Source organism: Bacillus rossius (genome assembly GCF_032445375.1).
Source record: "Bacillus rossius redtenbacheri isolate Brsri chromosome 9 unlocalized genomic scaffold, Brsri_v3 Brsri_v3_scf9_2, whole genome shotgun sequence".
Classification (NCBI taxonomy): Eukaryota; Metazoa; Arthropoda; class Insecta; order Phasmatodea; family Bacillidae; genus Bacillus; species Bacillus rossius.
The window spans coordinates 32719345-32739261 of NW_026962013.1; the positions used below are offsets into that span (position 1 = coordinate 32719345).

The 19917-nt window shown below is 34.5% G+C and overlaps 2 protein-coding genes across 4 annotated transcripts in view; one reads left to right on the forward strand and one right to left on the reverse strand.

Moving 5' to 3' along the window:
* The first annotated feature begins 3641 nt into the window (after nt 1-3641).
* Nucleotides 3642-15134, forward strand: LOC134543192 (zinc finger protein 300-like). The gene is made up of 4 exons (XM_063388087.1): nt 3642-4879; nt 6399-6428; nt 7568-7704; nt 9710-15134. The coding sequence occupies exons 1-3, from the start codon at nt 4188-4190 to the stop codon at nt 7656-7658; spliced, it is 813 nt and encodes a 270-aa protein (XP_063244157.1). The 5' UTR covers nt 3642-4187; the 3' UTR covers nt 7659-7704; nt 9710-15134.
* A 1050-nt stretch (nt 15135-16184) lies between these two features.
* The window catches only part of LOC134543191 (general vesicular transport factor p115), a 45329-nt gene continuing 41596 nt past the window's right edge, over nt 16185-19917 (reverse strand). For 2 of the 3 annotated variants that reach the window (XM_063388083.1, XM_063388084.1), the window contains exons 17-18: nt 19569-19766; nt 16185-18789 (exon numbers count right to left, since the gene is read on the reverse strand). In XM_063388083.1, the coding sequence (XP_063244153.1) occupies nt 18721-18789; nt 19569-19766 (267 nt within the window). In that variant the 3' untranslated portion in view covers nt 16185-18720. Of the gene's footprint in view, nt 18815-19568; nt 19767-19917 lie in introns of all 3 variants that reach the window. The other variant, XM_063388085.1, reaches the window with a different exon arrangement.

Sequence of the window (19917 nt, forward strand, 5' to 3'; positions counted from 1 at the left end):
TGTATACTGTTTCTTAATATCTATGTTTACATGTTTTTGTTGGTTCCTGCTATAATTTTGCATGCTTGTAAAAGGTAAGATATTTTCAAACTTTTATTTTTCATGTAGTTTTACTCCAATAGTTCTAAAAGTATGTTTTGTCAACTTATCTACAATAATTTTAGTTTATATATTTTAATAAAGGAAATATTTTCAACCAATTTTTTTTTGTGAAACAGTAGTCTGGGGCTAGTGTGGACAAGGTATGGGGGGGGGGGGCTAGTGTGGACACGTCCAAACCTTGTCCACACTAGCCCCTTAAGCCTCTTCTTCATTTTTATTGGAACTAACATTTATTATTTCCTGCTTTAAGGGTTTTTATCACTTTGGAGATAAGAATATTTTCTTGCCAGTGAACGGTAACACTAGCCTATTTAAATTAATTGAACCTACAAATTTATTTTTGTTACAGATGGTGCGGATATATAAAAGAAAAACAACTCGGTGCGACATTTCAGAAGAAAATGTTCGGAAAGCATTGGATGAGGTTTTGAATGAGAAAAAGACTATTAGAACAACTGCTGAAAAATATGGGCTCAAAAAGTTAATGCTATCGAAGAGGCTTCAGTTATTGAAGTCACAGTTGTTGGTTATCAGTGATTCTGGTAATTCCTCAGAGGAGGACACTCTAGGTGCAAGTCTTCGAGTGAAAGGTAGAAATAAGTACTGTGTTCACCAAGTATTTTCAGATGATCAAGAAAACATGTTAAGTGACTATTTAACCACAGGTTCTGCAATGCATTACGGACTTACGTATAATCAAGCCAGGAAACTTGCTTACGAATATGCTGCAAAACTTAAAATTAAATTTCCATCAAGCTGGGAACGAGATCAGACGGCAGGTCTTGACTGGATAAAGAGCTTCATGAAACTTCATCAACAGCTAAGTCTACGCAAGCCTGAGAATACGAGCCTTGCAAGAGCAACAGTATTCAATAGAACAAATTTTGCAGAATTTTTTGATAACTATAGATCTGTAATGTATATATATCATTTTCCACCAAACAAAATTTTCAACTTGGATGAAACTGGTGTCAGTACTGTCCTTCCGATTCCAAAAGTTATTGATGAAACAGGGAAGAAACAGATTGGACAAGTAGTAGCACGAGAGCGAGGTGAATTAGTCACAGTTTGTTGTATAATTGCTGCCTGTGGGAACAGTCTGCCTCCAGTTTTTGTTTTCCCAAAAATTCGTCTCAGGGACTGCTACCTTACTGGAGCACCAACTGGAAGTTTGGGGCTTCCATCATCATCTGGCTGGATGACTGCAGACCTTTTTATTAATGTCCTGCAACATGTTCAACAACAAACAAATTGTGCATCTGACAACCCTATCTTATTGCTGCTTGATAATCACGCCAGTCACATAACTGTAGAATCTGTATCATTTGCCAAGGATCATGGCATTATACTGCTCACCATCCCTCCTCATTGTTCTCACCGGATGCAACCATTAGATATCTCTGTGTTTGGGCCATTCAAGGCTGCTTTACAGGTGGCTTTCAATGACTTAACCCGATCTCTGGCTTCCCAAAACAAAGTAATACGTGTGGAAAACATAGCCAGCCTTGTAGGAGTAGCATACATAAAATCATTCACCCCAAAAAATATTCTATCTTCTTTTTCTAAAACTGGAATTTGGCCTTTCAACCGCCTCATTTTCTCAGAAGAGGACTTTTTGGGTAGTTATGTCTCAGACAGGCCACTGCCTAATGAGGCCACAAATGAAATAAATGGCAACTATCCAGAAGAAGACCCAGGTGCTGTTGCTATATCTCCCCAGGTTTCATTTGAAAATGTGGAGGGAAACAAACTTTCTGTTGCAGATGTGACAGCTGAAGGAGCCACCACTATTCACAATGAAAAGGAGTCTATTGGTGGACCAGAAACACCATCTGCAAGTCATGTAAACGTTTCAACTACAAGTAGCTCTAATCAAAGTATTCTACATCAGAGTTCTTCTGCATCAGGCCTACCAGAAGTTTTAAGACTAGAAAGCATTTTGCCTTTTCCAAAAGCTGGACCTCGAAAAGAAGGTACAAGGGGAAGGAAGCGAGGTAAATCTCGAATCTTTACTGATACCCCAGAGAAAAGAAGATTAGAAGAATTAGAAGAAAATAAGAAGATAAAAAAGGGAAAGAAAGATGATAAGTAATCCCAGAAATCAAAGAGTAAATCTAAGAGGGAAGTAAAAACATGCTTATTTAAATCAAAAAAGCAAGTCAACAGAATAACACAGAAGAAAAATGGATCCGAAACAGAAGAATCTGATGGAAAATTGGAACTTCTGTCTGAAAATGAAGGTTTTGATTTTAGTGGTAGTGACAGTGAGCTCAGTAGACCAGTACCTTTGATTGACAGTGATCAAATAAAAAATGGAGACTTTTAAATGGTCAAGTTCACAAATACAAAGGATAATTCTGTGTTTTATGTTGGTCAAGTGCAAGTCAATGGCAACGAAGAATTTGAAGTGAAATATTTGAGGAAGAAGGGTAACAAATTTGTTTTCCCAGACATGGATGACATTTCTGTTGTGCAAAGGCAAGAAATTTACTCAAAACTCCCCAGACCAAAAGAAATGAGGGGAACTAAACGAACTGCAAATTCTTTTACATTTGAAGTAAATTTTTGTGATTTTTATATGAAGTAATTAGAATGCAGTATGGGAAAGTATTTGGTAAAATTGGAACTAATGTGTTTTTAAGGCCATTACACCTACTGCATAATGAAAGATTATAAAACTATCAGTTTTTATAGCCTTATCTCAAATTTGTTAAATTTTATATTTTTGTAGGGCCTAACAATATTAATTTTACGATTACTTAGGTACTTATTATATATGTTGTACTTACCAGTGCTTTTAAAAATAACTGTCACTTACAATTTCCTTTGAAATAAATTATTGCAAACATACAAAACTATTCCTGTCTACACTAGCCCCATGAATAATTTTGATTTGTCCACTTTAGCCCCTAGATGGGGCTAAAGTGGACGAATGTAATGTAATCACAAAAATAAAAATGTTCATATCTAAATAAATATAAATGGGCAATGCTTGGATTACAAAATGTAAATGACTATAGCCTCTATGTGTTGCTACATCAAAATTGGCTATTTATTTGATGGTTAGGAACTTCAAGGTAACGTGAAAAAAAGTGTCCACACTAACCCCCCTCTCCCCTAGCTATACTTACCTAATATAACCAACCATCCACAATGTTTTAAAGTATTTATAATGTAGCTAACCTATTCTAATCGACCGCAAAATTTAATGCCACACCGGTTTATACAAGGAGATAGAACGGGGGGGAAAAAGCGAGCATGAACTTCGGGGAACTTCGGGTGTGGCTCTCTCGTCTGTGAAATTGAGGCTTCCCACAGGAAAGGACCTTTAAATTGTTTTATTATATTTATAAATGTGGCATCAATTATCAGGTTTTTTTTATAAAACTCGTTAATCAACAAGTATTTATTTTTCCATTTATAATCCTACTTGAACATTAATAACATATTTAAGTCGATATTGCAATATTTCAGTTTCAGTGACAATTTTCCAAAGTGCGTAAGGGATATTTTTTTTACTTATAGCTATCACACCCGTATCACACCGCAAAAATTACTGTTATTACCAGTACAAACTTGATCTCTTATGTTGTTTGCATAAATAAAAGAATTATCAGTGAACTCGCAAGAAGAGTGATGATGATAAATATAATATTTTGGGTTAAATTATTTTACGAAAACGTTTGAAGTGGTATGAGTGGAGTAACTGGGAAAAATATTTTTTTTGTATTGTCGCCATCTTTGATTTGTCGTGACAAATGTTTTGAAGTGTATTGTATGTATATACAAATCAAAGTGCTTTGTTTTGGTGCGAGTGCATTCACCTCTATAACTGTTGTGGTCCAAGCTAGCATGTGAAGTATGTAGACGTGAAAGATTATGGTTTATACTGTTGTTTAGTTGCATATTTGTTATAGTAATCATTTTAAAGAATAATGATTAATTTATGCAGAAAAAGTTTTACTTTACATTTGGTACGAATTTAATACATTCGGTATGGATTTTCTTCAAATTTAAAGATAATGTAACGCATTTACTCAATATCTGGCTCATTTCTGATATACAACCGATCATAAATTAAAAACATGGATATGTTTTCTGATCATATCAAATTGGAGCCGTCATATTACAGCGATGCTGTCACAAACCATAATAATATCGAACCACCCACTATATCATTAGAAGATAGCCCTGATGAACAGCCTGTGATCACAAAACCAGAACCTGTTTCGCGTGCCAAGCCTCAAGAATGTAAAGTATGCGGCAAGGTTCTGTCTTCAGCTTCTTCATATTACGTTCACATGAAACTTCACTCGGGCAACAAGCCATACCAGTGCACCTCTTGCGAGGCAAGTTTTTGCCGCAAGCCGTACCTCGAGGTGCACATGAGGACCCACACTGGTGAACGGCCATTCCAGTGTGAGCAATGCTTGAAGCGATTCACCCAGAAGAGCAGCCTCAACACGCACAAGCGTGTGCACACGGGCGAGAGGCCGTACTCTTGTGACATTTGCAACAAGCGGTTTGCCGTCAAGAGCTACGTGACGGCTCACAGGTGGAGCCACGTGGCGGATAAACCTCTGACATGCGATATGTGCAATTTAACTTTCACTGCCAAGAGCCAGTTTGTGATTCACATCAGGACTCATGCAGTAAATGCTAATTTTGAGTGCAACGTTTGTGGTCGTTTGTTCGTGAAAGACAGCTACTTGATTCGCCACCACAATCGTGTCCACAGGGAAGGAAACAATGCCTACAACCCTGCCTGTGAAGTCGGGTAAGATGAAATACAAATCATTTGTCCCTCACATTAACAAAGTTAGCAACTTGCTTGTAAATTAGCTGTGCAGTAAAAATTTTTCTTTAATTCTCTATTTTTGTAAGAACTGACAAGTTAGTTTACAAAATGATATTGATACTTATTTTATTGTAACACAAGTTTGTAACAGCGTGGCAGATGCAGGAGAGGAGATAGGGGGTGATATTTGCTAAACATAATGAAAAGACAGTATGTTATTTGTTTCCGTGTGAGAAGCTATGGCTACTACTGTAGGCTACTACTTGTATCTGCCACTGATTTGTAACATAGGCTAGTGTCTATAGTTTTGTACTATCTAATTATAATACATGGTTATTACCTATATTAAACACATTAGAGATTAATATCACAACACATCCCAAGACTTTAGTGCAAAAACCTGGGATAAAAGTTTTGCATCATGTATCACAAGTTCATTCCTAAATCCTGATGGAATGATCCTGACTATATTGATCCTATACTTGCTGTTTAAATTTAGTTCGTCGAAAGATCCTGTGTACATCAAAAACTAAAGAATCTCAATGCAAATTATGTCACAGGTTTTGTGGATATTTTTTTTCTTTCATACACATTTTGGGAGGACCATAATTCACTGTTACATCACAAGATTTGTTACGTCCAGGATCTTTCTATGTACTAAATCAATGTATTCAGAATCATGCCATCAGGATCGAGGGATAAACTTGGATATGTGATGCAGAAATTTTACCAAACCATGTCGATCCAATAGTTAGCAGACTGTATATATATGCTCAGTATGAACAATACATGGTATGTACCAATATTATGAAAATGAAAATAGCTTTTTTTTTCTTTTTTTTTTTCCTACAGAGTTTTGGCAAAGACAATCCTCCAGTGCTTCAAATTTTGTTGAAAAAGGAGTTAATCATACTCAGCAGCAGCTATTATAATATATAATTTAACAATTTATGTATAAAATATTTTTTGGATGGTAAAGTTCTCGTGTTGTGATTTTCCAGTGAATAACATAATAAAATTAGGAAAATACTTTGTTTTGAACACTAAAGTTGTTCATCTATATACCCGAAAAACAGTGTTTCTAAATTCCTACTGGTTTCTGAGAATTCACAGTTTCTAGGTTACATTACAATACATGCGCATTGATGCCACCACCGCCATTTTTTTTTGCTTTCCCGTGTGTTTATGTTTTGGAGAACGTAAGTCAAATATTGTTAATAGTCTATTAGGATAGGTTAGCTATATTAAAAATACTTACAAATATTTTTAATGGACAATGTGTTTACTCTTAAGACATAATTGTTCTGTTTTCAGTATTTTATGTCAAATTTGGTGATGAAGACTGTACTTGTGTATTGCATATTTTTATGATTAAAATTTAAAACAAAAAAATTTAAAACAACATTTATAATCATTGTATTTTAGTTATTAGATAATAAGTAGGTTTTTTAAGTGTTCAAATTTCATTCTCTTTTTTTTTTTTTTTTTTTTTTTTCAGGACAAGGGAATCTCTACCAGTCAATTCATGGTAAGTTCATCATATTGTGATATAAGATCAGTGGTGTTGGTTTCTTTTTTATTTTGCCTATCATGCACTTATAGTATATTTAATTATGTAAATTTAAAGTCAACTTGTGTAGACTAAGACATGCTTTAGTTCTAACTTAATTTTAAATTGGTTGTTTTTTAATTATGATAATAGTGAGTAATGGCATATGCAGCAATTTTTCTTGTTGAATGCTATTAACTACATAGGTATAAGTGCAGAATTTAATGCCATGACATTGATTGTGTAAGTGGGCCATTTCAGAGAATATTGTTTTACTTATCTTTGCTAATTTTTTTGGGCCAAAAATTTGTAAGAACGTTAGCTTTTTGGGCCAAGGATACCTACTAAATTTACAATGTACCTACTATGTTTTAGTGATCACTTGGTATTTTCATAGTATCCTAGGAAAGTTTTTTTTATGGTCCAATAACTTGTGCAGCAATACTCACATATTTTCTTGATAGTATCAGTAATAACAAAAGGTAAGTAAAGAGCTAAAAAGTTTTTTTTTATGTGTGTATAAAGTTTTAGTTCTTATAAGTAGAGACCCGGAAATTTCGCGGATTCTTCTGGCCTCAGGATAGAATTCAAAGTTATAGGTGTGCTCGACCCATGTTTACTTTCCCATTGGTTGATTTCTTAGTGAGAACATTTTTATCCTTGTTATTTGGCACTACCTGATCCGCTTACTTCTCTCCTAGCTGGGCATCATTGGCTCACGGTCGTAGACGGGCGTGTCCAAACAGCTGCGTGCCAATCATGAACACAGTGCGAGAGTGTGGAGGTTTGCATTCTAGCTTGCGACTAAATGAATCCGCGAAATTTCCGGGTCTCTACTTATAAGGAAGAGCGTATATTAACTACCTATCTAATTATTAGAAAATAAAATAAAAAATTCAGTGTGCCAGATAGCAGTTCTTATTTGATAGGTAAAATGTATTACAAAACAATAATTGTTTGAAATACATTTAGAAATGCTGATGGAACCCTGTTAAGCAGGGTTTTTGTTAGGATATCGCCGTGTTCCCCTGCCCTTTGAGCTGTTTGGCCAACAGAACCACGACCAGAGACTGGGACAGTCGCCAGTCCTGATGTGTGTGGGGGCGTGTGTTTGGCAGCGAGCGGGCGGGACCCGCCTCGGAGCACCCCGGCCTCGCGGGCAAGCTCGTGCCGGCCGACGCTCTGCTGTGCTCCAGCGAGTACGCATGACCGCAGCCCGCGGAGCGGGACGGGACGTCCCAGGTCGCGCCAGTGGGTGATTATCCCAGGACCTCGTCCGGGAACGTTTTCAGATGCGTGCTTACGAGCTGCAGTCTGGAGAGTTCGCTGCTCTGCTCCTACCCGCCATGTTGGATTTTACCGTATCAGCAGTAGCATTTTTTTCTAGAATTTAATTTAATATACTTTGAAAACAAATCCGTTATAACGGAAATAATGCTTGTTACCTGCTTCTGATGAAGGTATGGTCCGAAAATATCTACCGAAACTAAATTCAGAGGAACACGAGGTATGATTGACTGTTACCCCTCGCAGATGTTCATTTTTTTGTTTAGACTTCTAAAACAAATCACGGGTAGAAATAACTTTCAGCAACCGTCCTTGGCATATTTGTCCAGAAGAAATGTCTCCCCAAAGCTTCTTTAGATTTCTTTGAATCTGTGTGGCCTAGACATATAATGAGTCTCCCATATAATTTTATTTTGAAGAGCATAAGGAATTACTAGTTTCCAATAATTATAATCAAATTGGATCCTTCCGTAGTGTGTCTGAATAAATCCCATATTTTCATACACAATAAAATTGATTAATTTTATGATTAAGACCTATTTTAGACAGCTTATTTTTGATGTTCGTACAAAACTTGTTTTCATACTGAACTGTAGGTAAATTCTGTAACAATTGATATAAATTTGGACTATTCTTAATGCATGGTTTTGGAATTTATGCCACTAAATATTCTTTTGAATTGCAATGCAGTAAGTCATCATTTAGAACTAAATCAGGAGCACGACTCAAAAAATCTGCTGTTAAATTTTCTTTCCCTTTCGTATGAACAATTTCTAAGTCATACGCTTGTGGTAGTAAACACCATCATGTTAATTGTCCTCCAAATACTTTCCCTGCTCTCAAACATGTCAAAGCCTGATCAGTTAAAACTTTAATTTTCTCGCCTAGTAATAAATCTGGAAATTTTTGTAAAGCCCACACAATGCCTAACGCTTCTTTTACCGTTACAGTGTAATTTTTTCGGCACAATTTAACGTACAACGAGCCATGGCAACTGTGTTTTCTATTCCTTCGTCATCTATTTGCGCTATTTTCGTTTCTAGGGCATCTGTTGAAGCATCTCTGTATAGTAAGAATTCTTTACCTTGTATGGGATGGAATAATACTTGTTCATTTATAAAGGTAAAATTAAGTTATTCAAAAGCTTTTTGTTTGTTTTGATACTAATTCCGAATCTGATTTTTCTTCTTTTTTTCCTTCTTCTTCCCCAATTCTAATAATGGTACAGCAAAACTTGAGATTTGATCAGAAAAATTACAGTGTATAAGTTTGCATGAGTAAGTTGAAGCACCACACAAGTGACACAATAACTCATAATTTATGAGGACTGTGGTGATACCACAGTGGCTCATAGTTCACTCTGATCCTGTAGGTGCCATCAGAGGAGCCTGCCTAGTTGTACTCTAATGCAGTGCATAGCTTTGGCTCATATATTTTCTCTGAGAATCATTCATTTTTTCTGCCCAAATCCTTTAAATTTATAACATTTTAGGAATGTTTTATATTTATCTCTGCATGCCAAATACATGTTGAAAGAATGTCCGGCGACTGAAGGGGAAAAAAATTGTAAAAAATAAATAAAGCGAGATATAAGGGTAAGACCTTATTCTTCTATTCTAATTTCAATTCGGCCATCCTGATTTTGTTTTTCCATGGTTTCCTGAAATTCTTCAATGATAGATATTTCCTTGGTATGTATTTTTTTTACCCTGCTGCCATAAAGTGTTATGCAATATATAAAAAGGGATCATTGAAATGTCAAAACTATGTTAACCTCTTAGAATTCCAAGGAGAAACTTATCTCTTGGACATTTCCATCAATTATTTACAAGGCCCAGTGTGCATGATACGCCAGGGAAGGGTCGACCTTAACGTGGTGCCGTGATCATGAAAATTCACCCGTAGCTTCAACAGGCACCTTAAGCATTTCTGTGCATGACTGTAACGTATCATCTTTTTGTTTGTGTGTGCAGAACCGGACAAGACTCCCTGAGCGGAGGCTGGGGCTAGCCCGGAGTCCGCCATCCTGCGCATCGCCCGTGCGTTGGTCCGCGATCGCGACTGAGGCAGGCCCGAGGTTCCCCACGAGTCTCCCCCTCAATCCTGCTCGGTCGGTCCGCAGAGTGGCTCACGGGCATGCCGGAGCTGGAGCCAGGGTGTCTGTTGGGCTCAGAAGTAATGAATCAGAAAATGTCGTGGACATCCCAGAAGACAGTTCATGGGCTTTGACAGCCATTGTTGGTAGACTGTAGTCTTCTTGGCTTAAGCTACGTCTTTTCGTAGCTAGTTCCCTTCTTTGGGGTGCTAACAGTTGAGAAAGCAGCAACAGTGTACACTGAAACATCTGTGATGAGAGACATCCAAACGTAGCTAAAGCCCAGAAGCCTGCAGCCTAATTTACTCTATTTAAGTCATTTTAGAATTTATTTGGTTTTAAGAACAAAATGAATTTTTTTTGTAAATATTAGACTGGTGAAGCAGCAATTGCGTTCTCAAGTGGTGAATGTAAAAATCAGTGGCAGACATTTGCTGCATTTACCTCAGTTTATTTGTTACGAAAAGACCTGTGAAGGTTAAAAGAGAGTCACTAATTTTCATTTCTGCAATCCAGCGTACACGCTGGTAGTGCAGTCGCTGATCTGAATGCTTTTGCGATCAACCTTAGGAAGAAATCACAACTTAGTGTGGACTGCACAAATTTTCTGATTACACACCCAGAAGGTTTGCAGTGAGCTTAAAGAAAGTTAGAATCATGTCGTAATGCTTTAAGTTTATATACATGAGTTGCATTTTGCTAAACAAATTTTAAAAAAAAATTTAAGCACAGCAAACTCTTGAGGACACTAGTTGCTAATTATTAAGGCAGGGGTGCTTAGTTTTCCCACTGAAGCACAAAGGCATCAGAGCAACTAAGGGAATTTCCTACATCTCAGCAGAAAGCACAAGCTGTCAAGTTGTGGAATTTTATTGCAGTCATGCACATGGGCAAAAGGATCTAGCAAATACATTCTTCAGTTTGGGACATGTTATCTGTTCTTGCTGCCCCTTATAGTGTTTTCCCCCTATATCATCAGTCTCTCTGACAGGATAACAGGTACCTGTATTGCAACACACAGTTTGCACCATTATCATTTTTTAAGTAACCAACACTTCTAGTCTGAATAAAATACAATTATGTAGTTGTTTGATCAAACTTTGATATTTTATCATGTTTAAAATTAATACATAGGTGTTTATATCCCTTACATTTAATTATTGTGTTAATGAATGTGTGATTTAAAATTTGTATACCCACCCCTCGAAATAACACCCTAATTAATTCCAGAAAAACAGAGCACTAATCAAAACTGCACTAATACATAAGAGTGTATGTTAATCAGAATTATTTGTTTTCCAATTGGGTAAGTGTGCTTGCTGACAAACATTTTGATTAAGACACTACTCCCATTAAAATCAATTTACAGTACTAATATAAGTCCAAATACATTTGAATGTAAAATTAAATTTAAAAAATTCATGGTCCGTACTGTTTACGTAATAGGGCTTGGACATTACATTCCTAAGAGTCTCTTACAACATTTCTGAGTAAAAAATGTTTTTTATTATTAGAAAGATTATTTAACCTGTTAACATAATCCCAGACTCTTTGTTTACTAAATGTGTGTGTGTGCGTGCCATGATGTGAACTAGTGCATACTAGTAGGCATGAGGTAAACTAGCCCTGAATTCTTACTTTACTTTCCAGAGCTGCTGCTGACATGCGGGATGGCATAATATAAACATTGGCTAAGATAAATTCGCAATGAAGAAGCGAATAGCTATTAAGAAAAGATTAGACTATTAGTTTTGATTCGTCACATTATTAATTCGTAACATTGTATTTAATGCTACAATAGTGCGGTTGACATTGTGCGCGCACAGAAATAATTATTCACATAAAAGAAAAGCTCTACTTTGAATTTATGACTGCACCACTACAAATCATGCCGTAATTTATTGGTGTCATTACTTCAAAACCACGCAAATTGAACTTCGAGGGGCGGGTGTAAAGTTTGACATTACGACATAGTAGCCTGTGTAAAATTGCTGAAAGCTACTGTTTTGTGACCAAGGTTTTGTTGATTTGCCTGTTTTCTCCTGGTTTTTAAGATATTTTTTAAATTCCCTGAGTTCCTTGTCTGTAGGAACCCTGTTCTAAATACGTACTCCATATTATTAATTTTTTTTTGTATTCCCCTTAAAACTATATTGGTGTGGTTGTCTCTTGAACGTACTGGATTTAAGACCCTTTACTGTAGTATTTCATGAGAATACATGGAATGAAGCTACACCAGATATACCAAGCACTATATAATAAGATAATATACCTTTCATTTTGTTGATATCTCTAGGCATTGATTCATAAATGAATGTACATACCTTAAATGTGTACATGAGCACTAAATCCCATTTAGGATTCAGCATTCACATTTTGACACTATTCTAAGTACATTATATGTTAAAATCCTCAATATTTGTGTCCCACATCTAGCAGTGACAGGCTGAATACATACAGCGTAAGTTACTTTGTTTGTTGTGCTACATGGTTAGTTAATTAGAAAGTTTTAATTAAAATTAATTTTTTAAGTTTTGAAATATTTAAATTACTATATTTTATTAAATTATTGTTTTAGAAACATTTTATCATGTTCATTATGAAGTTATTTTAGGCAGCATTTTTGTTTCTTTAAAAGAATTTTTATGTAAAAATAATTTTCCAGAGTCAGAAAAACAATGGCTCATACAGTCTCAGCATGCATATCATAACCCAACACCTGAAATGCCTCTGTCAAATTTAAGAAAGTACTTATTTCTACATTATATATTTGTAAAGAAAACTACCTGATCAACAGTTTAAAATATTTTTTTAATTTATCAAACGCAGATTTGTGTAGGTCAAGAAACGGTCAAAATGTGGTAATATGCATTTTCCTTGTGGTATCATACTTACTTGTTATTTACAATACAAGCACAAAAAAAAAACTATAATAAAGTTGTTTTGTGTGGTGGAATTGAGATAGCTGATACCTAACACAAATCATGAGGCAAACAGCTGTGAAGATAGAGTGAGTGGATATACACATGTGTGATCTGATTACCAAACGGTCTGGGCACTTTAATCCGGCCATCGATTTGGCACATTCTGTTAACACAGATGGTGCAGCATGCATTCAGATTTGGATCCAGGCATTTGTTGACCTTGATTGTCATCCATAACTCTGCAGAACTCTTAAATTTGTCTATAAACCATAATGAATTATTGACGCAACATGATATCAGAGATTTTCTTTAACAGTAGCACTAATCTGTACTTTTTTCTTACTATATATTAATTTTTCTTTAGTATTTCTGTTAAAAAGAATTGAAATTTGATAATCTGGCAAAATTGCTATTCCAAGATTATTATGGTTCCGAATGTGCTGGCGTAAAGTCTTACTGTATCAACCATGTTCTTGCTATGTATTAGCTTTAAGAAAATTTTAAAAATCTTGACTCTTGACTTTGATAAAAATAAACATTGATATACTGTTATCAGTTTATTACTGAATATGTCAAGAATGAATCTGTAATAGTAGATATTGCAGTAGGATTTTAGATACCTCATGCTGCAAAGCTCCGATCAACATTGTGCAATAAGACAATGACATTTTGTACAAAAGTTCCTATAGCCATAAAGTGTGCCATATTTTTTTTTTTTTTTATCCTTTGTTATAACTGCTGCTTGCTTAATGTAAGTATGAAGAATGTTTGCATTAATATTTTGAGAAAACCATTTTTCTGCCCAAGCATAGCTGTGGAAGTGTAGATATGAACGTATAGCTGGGGGAAAAAAAACATTTATTGCAAGTGTAAAAATGTCATAATATTGTTTGTATGAACATTGTTGTAAAAATGCTTTGCTGTGTAATATAATATTCAAGTAGTAATTCCCATTTGCAAAACTATGTTCTAGCACATGTAAAATGAATTTTTTGTTGTTGTCTGTTTATCGTAAAATAGTTTGTGCATGGAAATTTTAGGTAGGTGTAATAAGTAAATCAGCACACTTGTCTGCTGTATCTAGTAATTTTGTCTGGAATTAAAATTTAAAGTAACTTGTTAGTATTTAAAGAATTGGAAAAACTTATAAAAACCTAGATGTTAACTCATGAATTTGACTCGCTAAGGTTGATATAAATTGAATTATCATACTAAAAAGTATTCTGCATTCATTTCCAGGTATTTGTAGGCTTAAAAAAAATTGTTTTGTTAGATACTCTTGCAGTTAATGTTTCATTTTAATTTAAAAATGAGTTGCATTAAAATGGCTCTGAGACTACTATCATCTTGATTGACCAGGTTACCTTAAGTTTCTGTTTCAAACATCATGTTGGATTTATTAGTACCATTTCATGTCATCATTATTATTTTGGGCATACATAACACTTTCAAGATCATTTCCTCATTCCATAGATGGGTAATGTTCAAAATGTAACTCTGCTGTGCTTGTTTTCAAAATATTTCTTCTCAGAAGAAAAACATAAACCATGCATGGTGGATGATACCAAGCCTTAAAATTCACTTTTCTACGAGTGTAGAAGTTTTAGTTTTTTTGCTCTAAAAGGAAAATTTTACAAAGCCATATTAAAAAAAAAAAGAGATAAAAATCAATTTGGTATATGTATAGGGAAAGAAATTCTTTCTATTTAGTGACCACAATATAATTAGTCAATCAAAAATTTTAATTAGGAATACTACATGCAATGCTTGAATAGTGGAACATCCAAAGAAATTGCCAGAGATAAACAATAAAGAAATTACCCGGAATAAAAAAACAGGCATGAAGAAATAGACCTAGTTTTAACTTAAAAGGCATGAAATTGATGGAGGGTGCAGCTGAGTGTTTGACAGTTTGTGTGTGAAACATAAAACCTTAACTTAAGTGTGGTCCTTTGTCATATTTTCACTACAGAAAAGAATAAATTAATTTTATTTGTGTGATGTTTCCTCAAGACAAATTAATTCACTAAGGTATTCCGAGGTTGTCTCTCTTAAACCTTTGAAATTGTAGTGAAAATTATTTTTGTTTATTAGTGGTTGAATTAGTATTATGTATGATGGCATACTAACATACAACAGATGTGAACATAAAATAACAGTACATTATATTTTAGAATTTTTCCCTCATGATTGGACACTTATTTGAGTAATCTTGGCTCTGTTTGTGCTTCTATTGTGGGTAAATGTCTTGCGAATTGATACAAAATATTGTGAAGTTTGTTTAGTCTGAATTTCATAATTTTTTGCTTGAAAGATAAATTAAATGTTTTCCTTGATTTTTTGTGAGCAAATAAAGTTGAAAGCATAATTGTAAAAAAATAATTACAGTATGTATTACTGTGGTCCATTTTCACAATGAAAAGTGTTTAGTCGACGGGTTCACATAAGTAGATTTTTTTTTTGTATTATTGGAAAACATTGTACATTGGGCATAATGCCATTGTTTGTTATCATACGAAAACAGGGTGGCCACCAACAGTGAAAGTCTCGTTAATTTTTTTTTTTTAGCCATCAGGAATTATTTGCTTGTCTAGCAAGTTGAAAAATGTTTGACATGCCAAGAAACTGCGGCACTTATGACATTTTTGAATGCTGTATGCCTTTTCGTTTACAGCTTAGTTGAAAAACTGCACGCAGGAACTGTATAATTTAGGGGCGGAAGTCTCTACTCAATTTATTTACTTTCCTTTTTTTTTTACATCTGAAAATTTCCACCACCGGTAATAATAGTCATAACAAGAAATAATTGCACCTTAATACGTATCTGAGAAAATCAGAAAAACGGATCTATTTTTGTGTGATGGTGCTGCTCTCTCTAGTATTTTTGCCGTAACAATTGTATATATGGTCGCGAAACATCCTCTAGAATGCGTTGAAACAGTTTCTAGCTTCGTGCAAGGTATTTTTTATTAAAACAGTTGCAATTACTGGGCTTCGGTTAGGACCTGTTCTGGAATATGGCTCGCTAGTTAGGTTACGGTTGTATTCCAACAAGGCAGTGGTGGTTTGCTACCTTACCCGAACGTCTTGTAATAGCATCTTTAATGCATTTTCAATAGATATTCACCTAGTGTAATATAATGGGTGAAAAAAGTCTTGCAAGTGTTCTTGTCACTTGTGTGACATTTTACAACAAAAAATCCATTGAAAATATTTGTGACAGAACAAATGCAAGGAAATAACCCTTAAATAATAGTAATGATGAGAAGATGAAAACATCAACATGGCATGTGAAACTGAGCCTTAAAATCATGTTATGTCCATGTTTTTGCGGTTGAAAAATGGAATTATTTAGATCAACATGTAAATTTGTTATCAACAGTGAAAGAAATAAAAAAAATTAACCAACAGTCAAACTGCTAAAAAAAATTAACATTAAAGCTTTTAATATTTACAAATATGTACTACAAATTCAAAATAACTTACTACATTTATCAACCTGCATAATGCAGGGTAACAGTAACCATGACAAAAACAAATAATAGTCTTTCAATTTTAGCGTATACACAACAAAATGCAACAAAATTAGCAATAACAGATTTGTGCTGTCCACGGTAAAATATACAGTGAAACCCGGTTATAATGTTCCCGCCTATAATGCCATATTTTTTAAGTTCCGACAATTTCCCCATAAGAGCAATGTATTTATTTCCCGTTTATAATATTTCACGAATTATGCTGTTCCCGCTTATAATGTTTGCTTTCTGAATCCATTATGTTGTGCAAACAGTTATATAAATGTAACTATTTCAACCATTATTCAATCAATTAAATTAAACGCTTTAATTAAATAATATCAACACAAAATAATTACATTTATGTTTACATTCGTTATACCATAGATATAGATTGTTCAAATAGGTTTGTGTGCGAAAACAAAATGGAAGTGTACCAGAACACTGGCGCTTCCAGTGAGCACTGGCTAATTAACTAACCCTGTGCACTGTAGCATTCAATACAATATCAAATACAGTACCATACACTCAAGTTTGCAGTGTCATGTCTATTTGCATCTTCACCTAGGGAAACAATAACAAATAGTAAATATTTCCGTTGCTTATTAATCCTGTTTTATGAAGCATGTTCTTACGTAGTTTTACAATATTCAGTATTAAATTTCATACTAAGTGCTATAAACTAAAATTAAATTGTTTCACAAATATGATGTAAGATTTTTTTTTTTTGTGAATGTACGGAGTTTAACAAGTAGGTTAAAAATATAGGAATTCATATTGGGATACATTCCTTTTAACGTGAAATTAATTTACATAGCTTAATGAGTCCATCAGAAAACATTAAAAATACTATCGAGTGCTAAATTAGTTTTTCCTGCTTATAGTGTTTTTTTTTTTTTTTTCCCCCCTTGAAAAACATTATAACAGGGTTCTACTGTACATACATAATATAAAAGCTATGACACTGACAGTCTTTAAGCATAACAAAAAATGCAGTACTGTAGCATTGCTTCACTAAAGCTTGCCTGAGAGTGAGGAGTGGGGTGCTAGATATTCCTTCTGTATCACTGATCACCCCACTTCAGAGCATTGCACTTCTTGTTATGCTCTGATGAGTCATCACCTTGACCTACCCTAATGAGTGCCAAAAGGATTCACTTTAAAAAAAAAAGTCTAAGAAACTTAAGGCAACTAGATATACCTAAAATGGTTTAAATTTGCAAAACCAAACCAAGATACGCACGGTACACACTCAGATTGCACAACATGCTGATGAATCTCACACTGCATGCACATCGCACAAGCATGTTACACAAATATGTTTCACATATGTACACCTTGCACAGCCCTACAAAATGTTTCACACACATAGTCACTTATACTTTTATTTACAACACACCACGTTTAAAATATCTTTGAACTGGCATTTGTTCTTGCATACTAAAAAATGCAACATAAAATACCTAATTGTTTCATTTATTCTTTTGTAACATTTAGTTATTTAGCTTAATATGTTAAGGATATCTTCAATTACAGGCACATAAGAATATAATCTCATGTATGTCATATAATTCAAATAATTTTTTTTTTATCTAAGTTTTATGCTAACACAAAACAGTACATAATTGTTTATTTCTATTTCCACAAAAGAGTAACATATTGAACTATATAACATGCCACTTTTGTAAACTCTCAGTTAAGTATTTACGATTTAACTTGTAGGCTAATGCAAATGTGAACACATGACCCTTAGGTGCATATGTATACATAATTACTAATACATATAGTTATCACCGTTATTACTTAATCAACTTTTCTTGTCTTGCTTTCTGCACAGAGTCATACAAACATATATAGTTTATTATTTATTTACCGGTAAAATCTATTGAAAAACAAAAATATGTCTACCCTGTCTAGCTATGCTGCACATTTTCCAGAAATGACATTGCTAATTACGTAATTACACAACAACAAATTAATTTGTGCAATGGTGGCTCTTGCCAACCGAAAGGTGCTGTAGAAAAAACATAATACTAGTTATCTCTCAAACTGAAGTTCAAAGTGATTATATTTTACTTCGTAAAGGTGGGAACACACCATCAAACTAAAATTAACAAGAAACACTGTAAAAAATAACACCAAGTTGATTTTTTTTTATTAATAACACTTAGCTTCATTCCAATATTTTGTATTCAGAAAGTCACTTAAAGCACCAGTGTTTATATGAGTTTCATAACATTATGATTATCTTTATGTAAAGCAATTTCTTTCATAAAAGAGAAAACTATGATTGGAATGACAGTTTCAAAGAAGAAGTAAGATTTTACATTTACTTACAGATTTTAAATCTTGCAGTTGAACACCATGCAGTATTAATTACTTACCTTTGGAACGAAACAGCATACACTGACACTGAAATTTAGTTACAGTGCACACAGAAACTTAACGAGTTACGAAGCATCATCTTCGTCTTCATTTACTTCATTTTCTTCCAAATCATCATCATCGTCATCATCTACCTACATGAAAAGAGAATGAAAGAATCTACAATCATTGAACTTGTTTTTTTTTTTTTACATATAAATTTTCATCACAGTGAACTTGCTGTTTCTACCCTTCCTGACTATCCACTTACAGTCTCATATGAAAACAAATACATTGTACTGCCACCCATGTAACTTCCCGGGATGCAGTACCAGCAGCTATAATTGATCACACTTGATCGCCTTGCAGCCACTGGCATGGAAAATTAATTTTTACATTTGTAGTTCTAGCTACAACACAAAATCCCAGTCACTTGAGCAAAATAGAAAATACATGTGATGTAATATATACCGTAAGTGTATGCATTATATATAACTATAGAACTTAATTGTTAACTGAATGTAATATGGTTTCCACATTTCCCGCGGGGCATCAGACCCCCATATGACAAATTTAATTATTTGATTTTTTATTTAAATTTTATTTTTTAAAACAGGCAAGTTCAGTGTTATAATGTTAATAAATTCAGTTTATTTATAATAAATGTGTTGCTTTGATGATTCTTAATTTGCATTTCACCAAAATAAGGTGATTTTCGACCATGATACATGCTGCATTTTTACAAAATAATTTGTAATAAACAAGTTCATGTATATTAATAATCGTGAAAAAAAAAATGTACGAACGTCAGAACGTCCCCAATTAAAGAGTTTTTCACTGCATCGTGTTTTGATCGTAAAGCATGCGGAAAATCGTGTTAAGTACTTGTATCTGTCAGACGAACCCAAAGAGACGAGAGTGTCTGCGGCAGTACCTTCTCCCCGAGGGCACGCAACCGCTCCTTGAAGTCGTTCAGCCTCGCGTCCTGGTCCGTGAGCAGTTCCAGGAGGTCCTCTTGGTCCTTGCGCATCCTGTCGAGCTCTACGTTCGCTGCGTTCAGCTCCGCCGCCCTCTCGTCGACTGCCGACAGCTTCCGTCGCAGCTCCGCCACCTGCAGCCTCAGCTGCGACAGCTACATCCCAGCACGACATGACTAAAGGTGTATGAAAAGAGCATTTAAAAATTTAATTTATAGCATCTATTATGTGATTTTTAGCATTTTATAGCATTTTCCATTTTGTGATTTTTAGCACTTTGTAGCATTTAAAAAAAATTGTTTACTC

Bases quoted from the DNA above. Each gene is read 5' to 3' on its own strand.
- LOC134543192 (XM_063388087.1), top strand. From the start codon at position 4,188: ATGGATATGTTTTCTGATCATATCAAATTGGAGCCGTCATATTACAGC. The intron at 4,880-6,398 runs GTAAGATGAAAT...TTTTTTTTTCAG, and splicing joins AACCCTGCCTGTGAAGTCGG to GACAAGGGAATCTCTACCAG. The intron at 6,429-7,567 runs GTAAGTTCATCA...TGTGTTTGGCAG, and splicing joins TCTCTACCAGTCAATTCATG to CGAGCGGGCGGGACCCGCCT.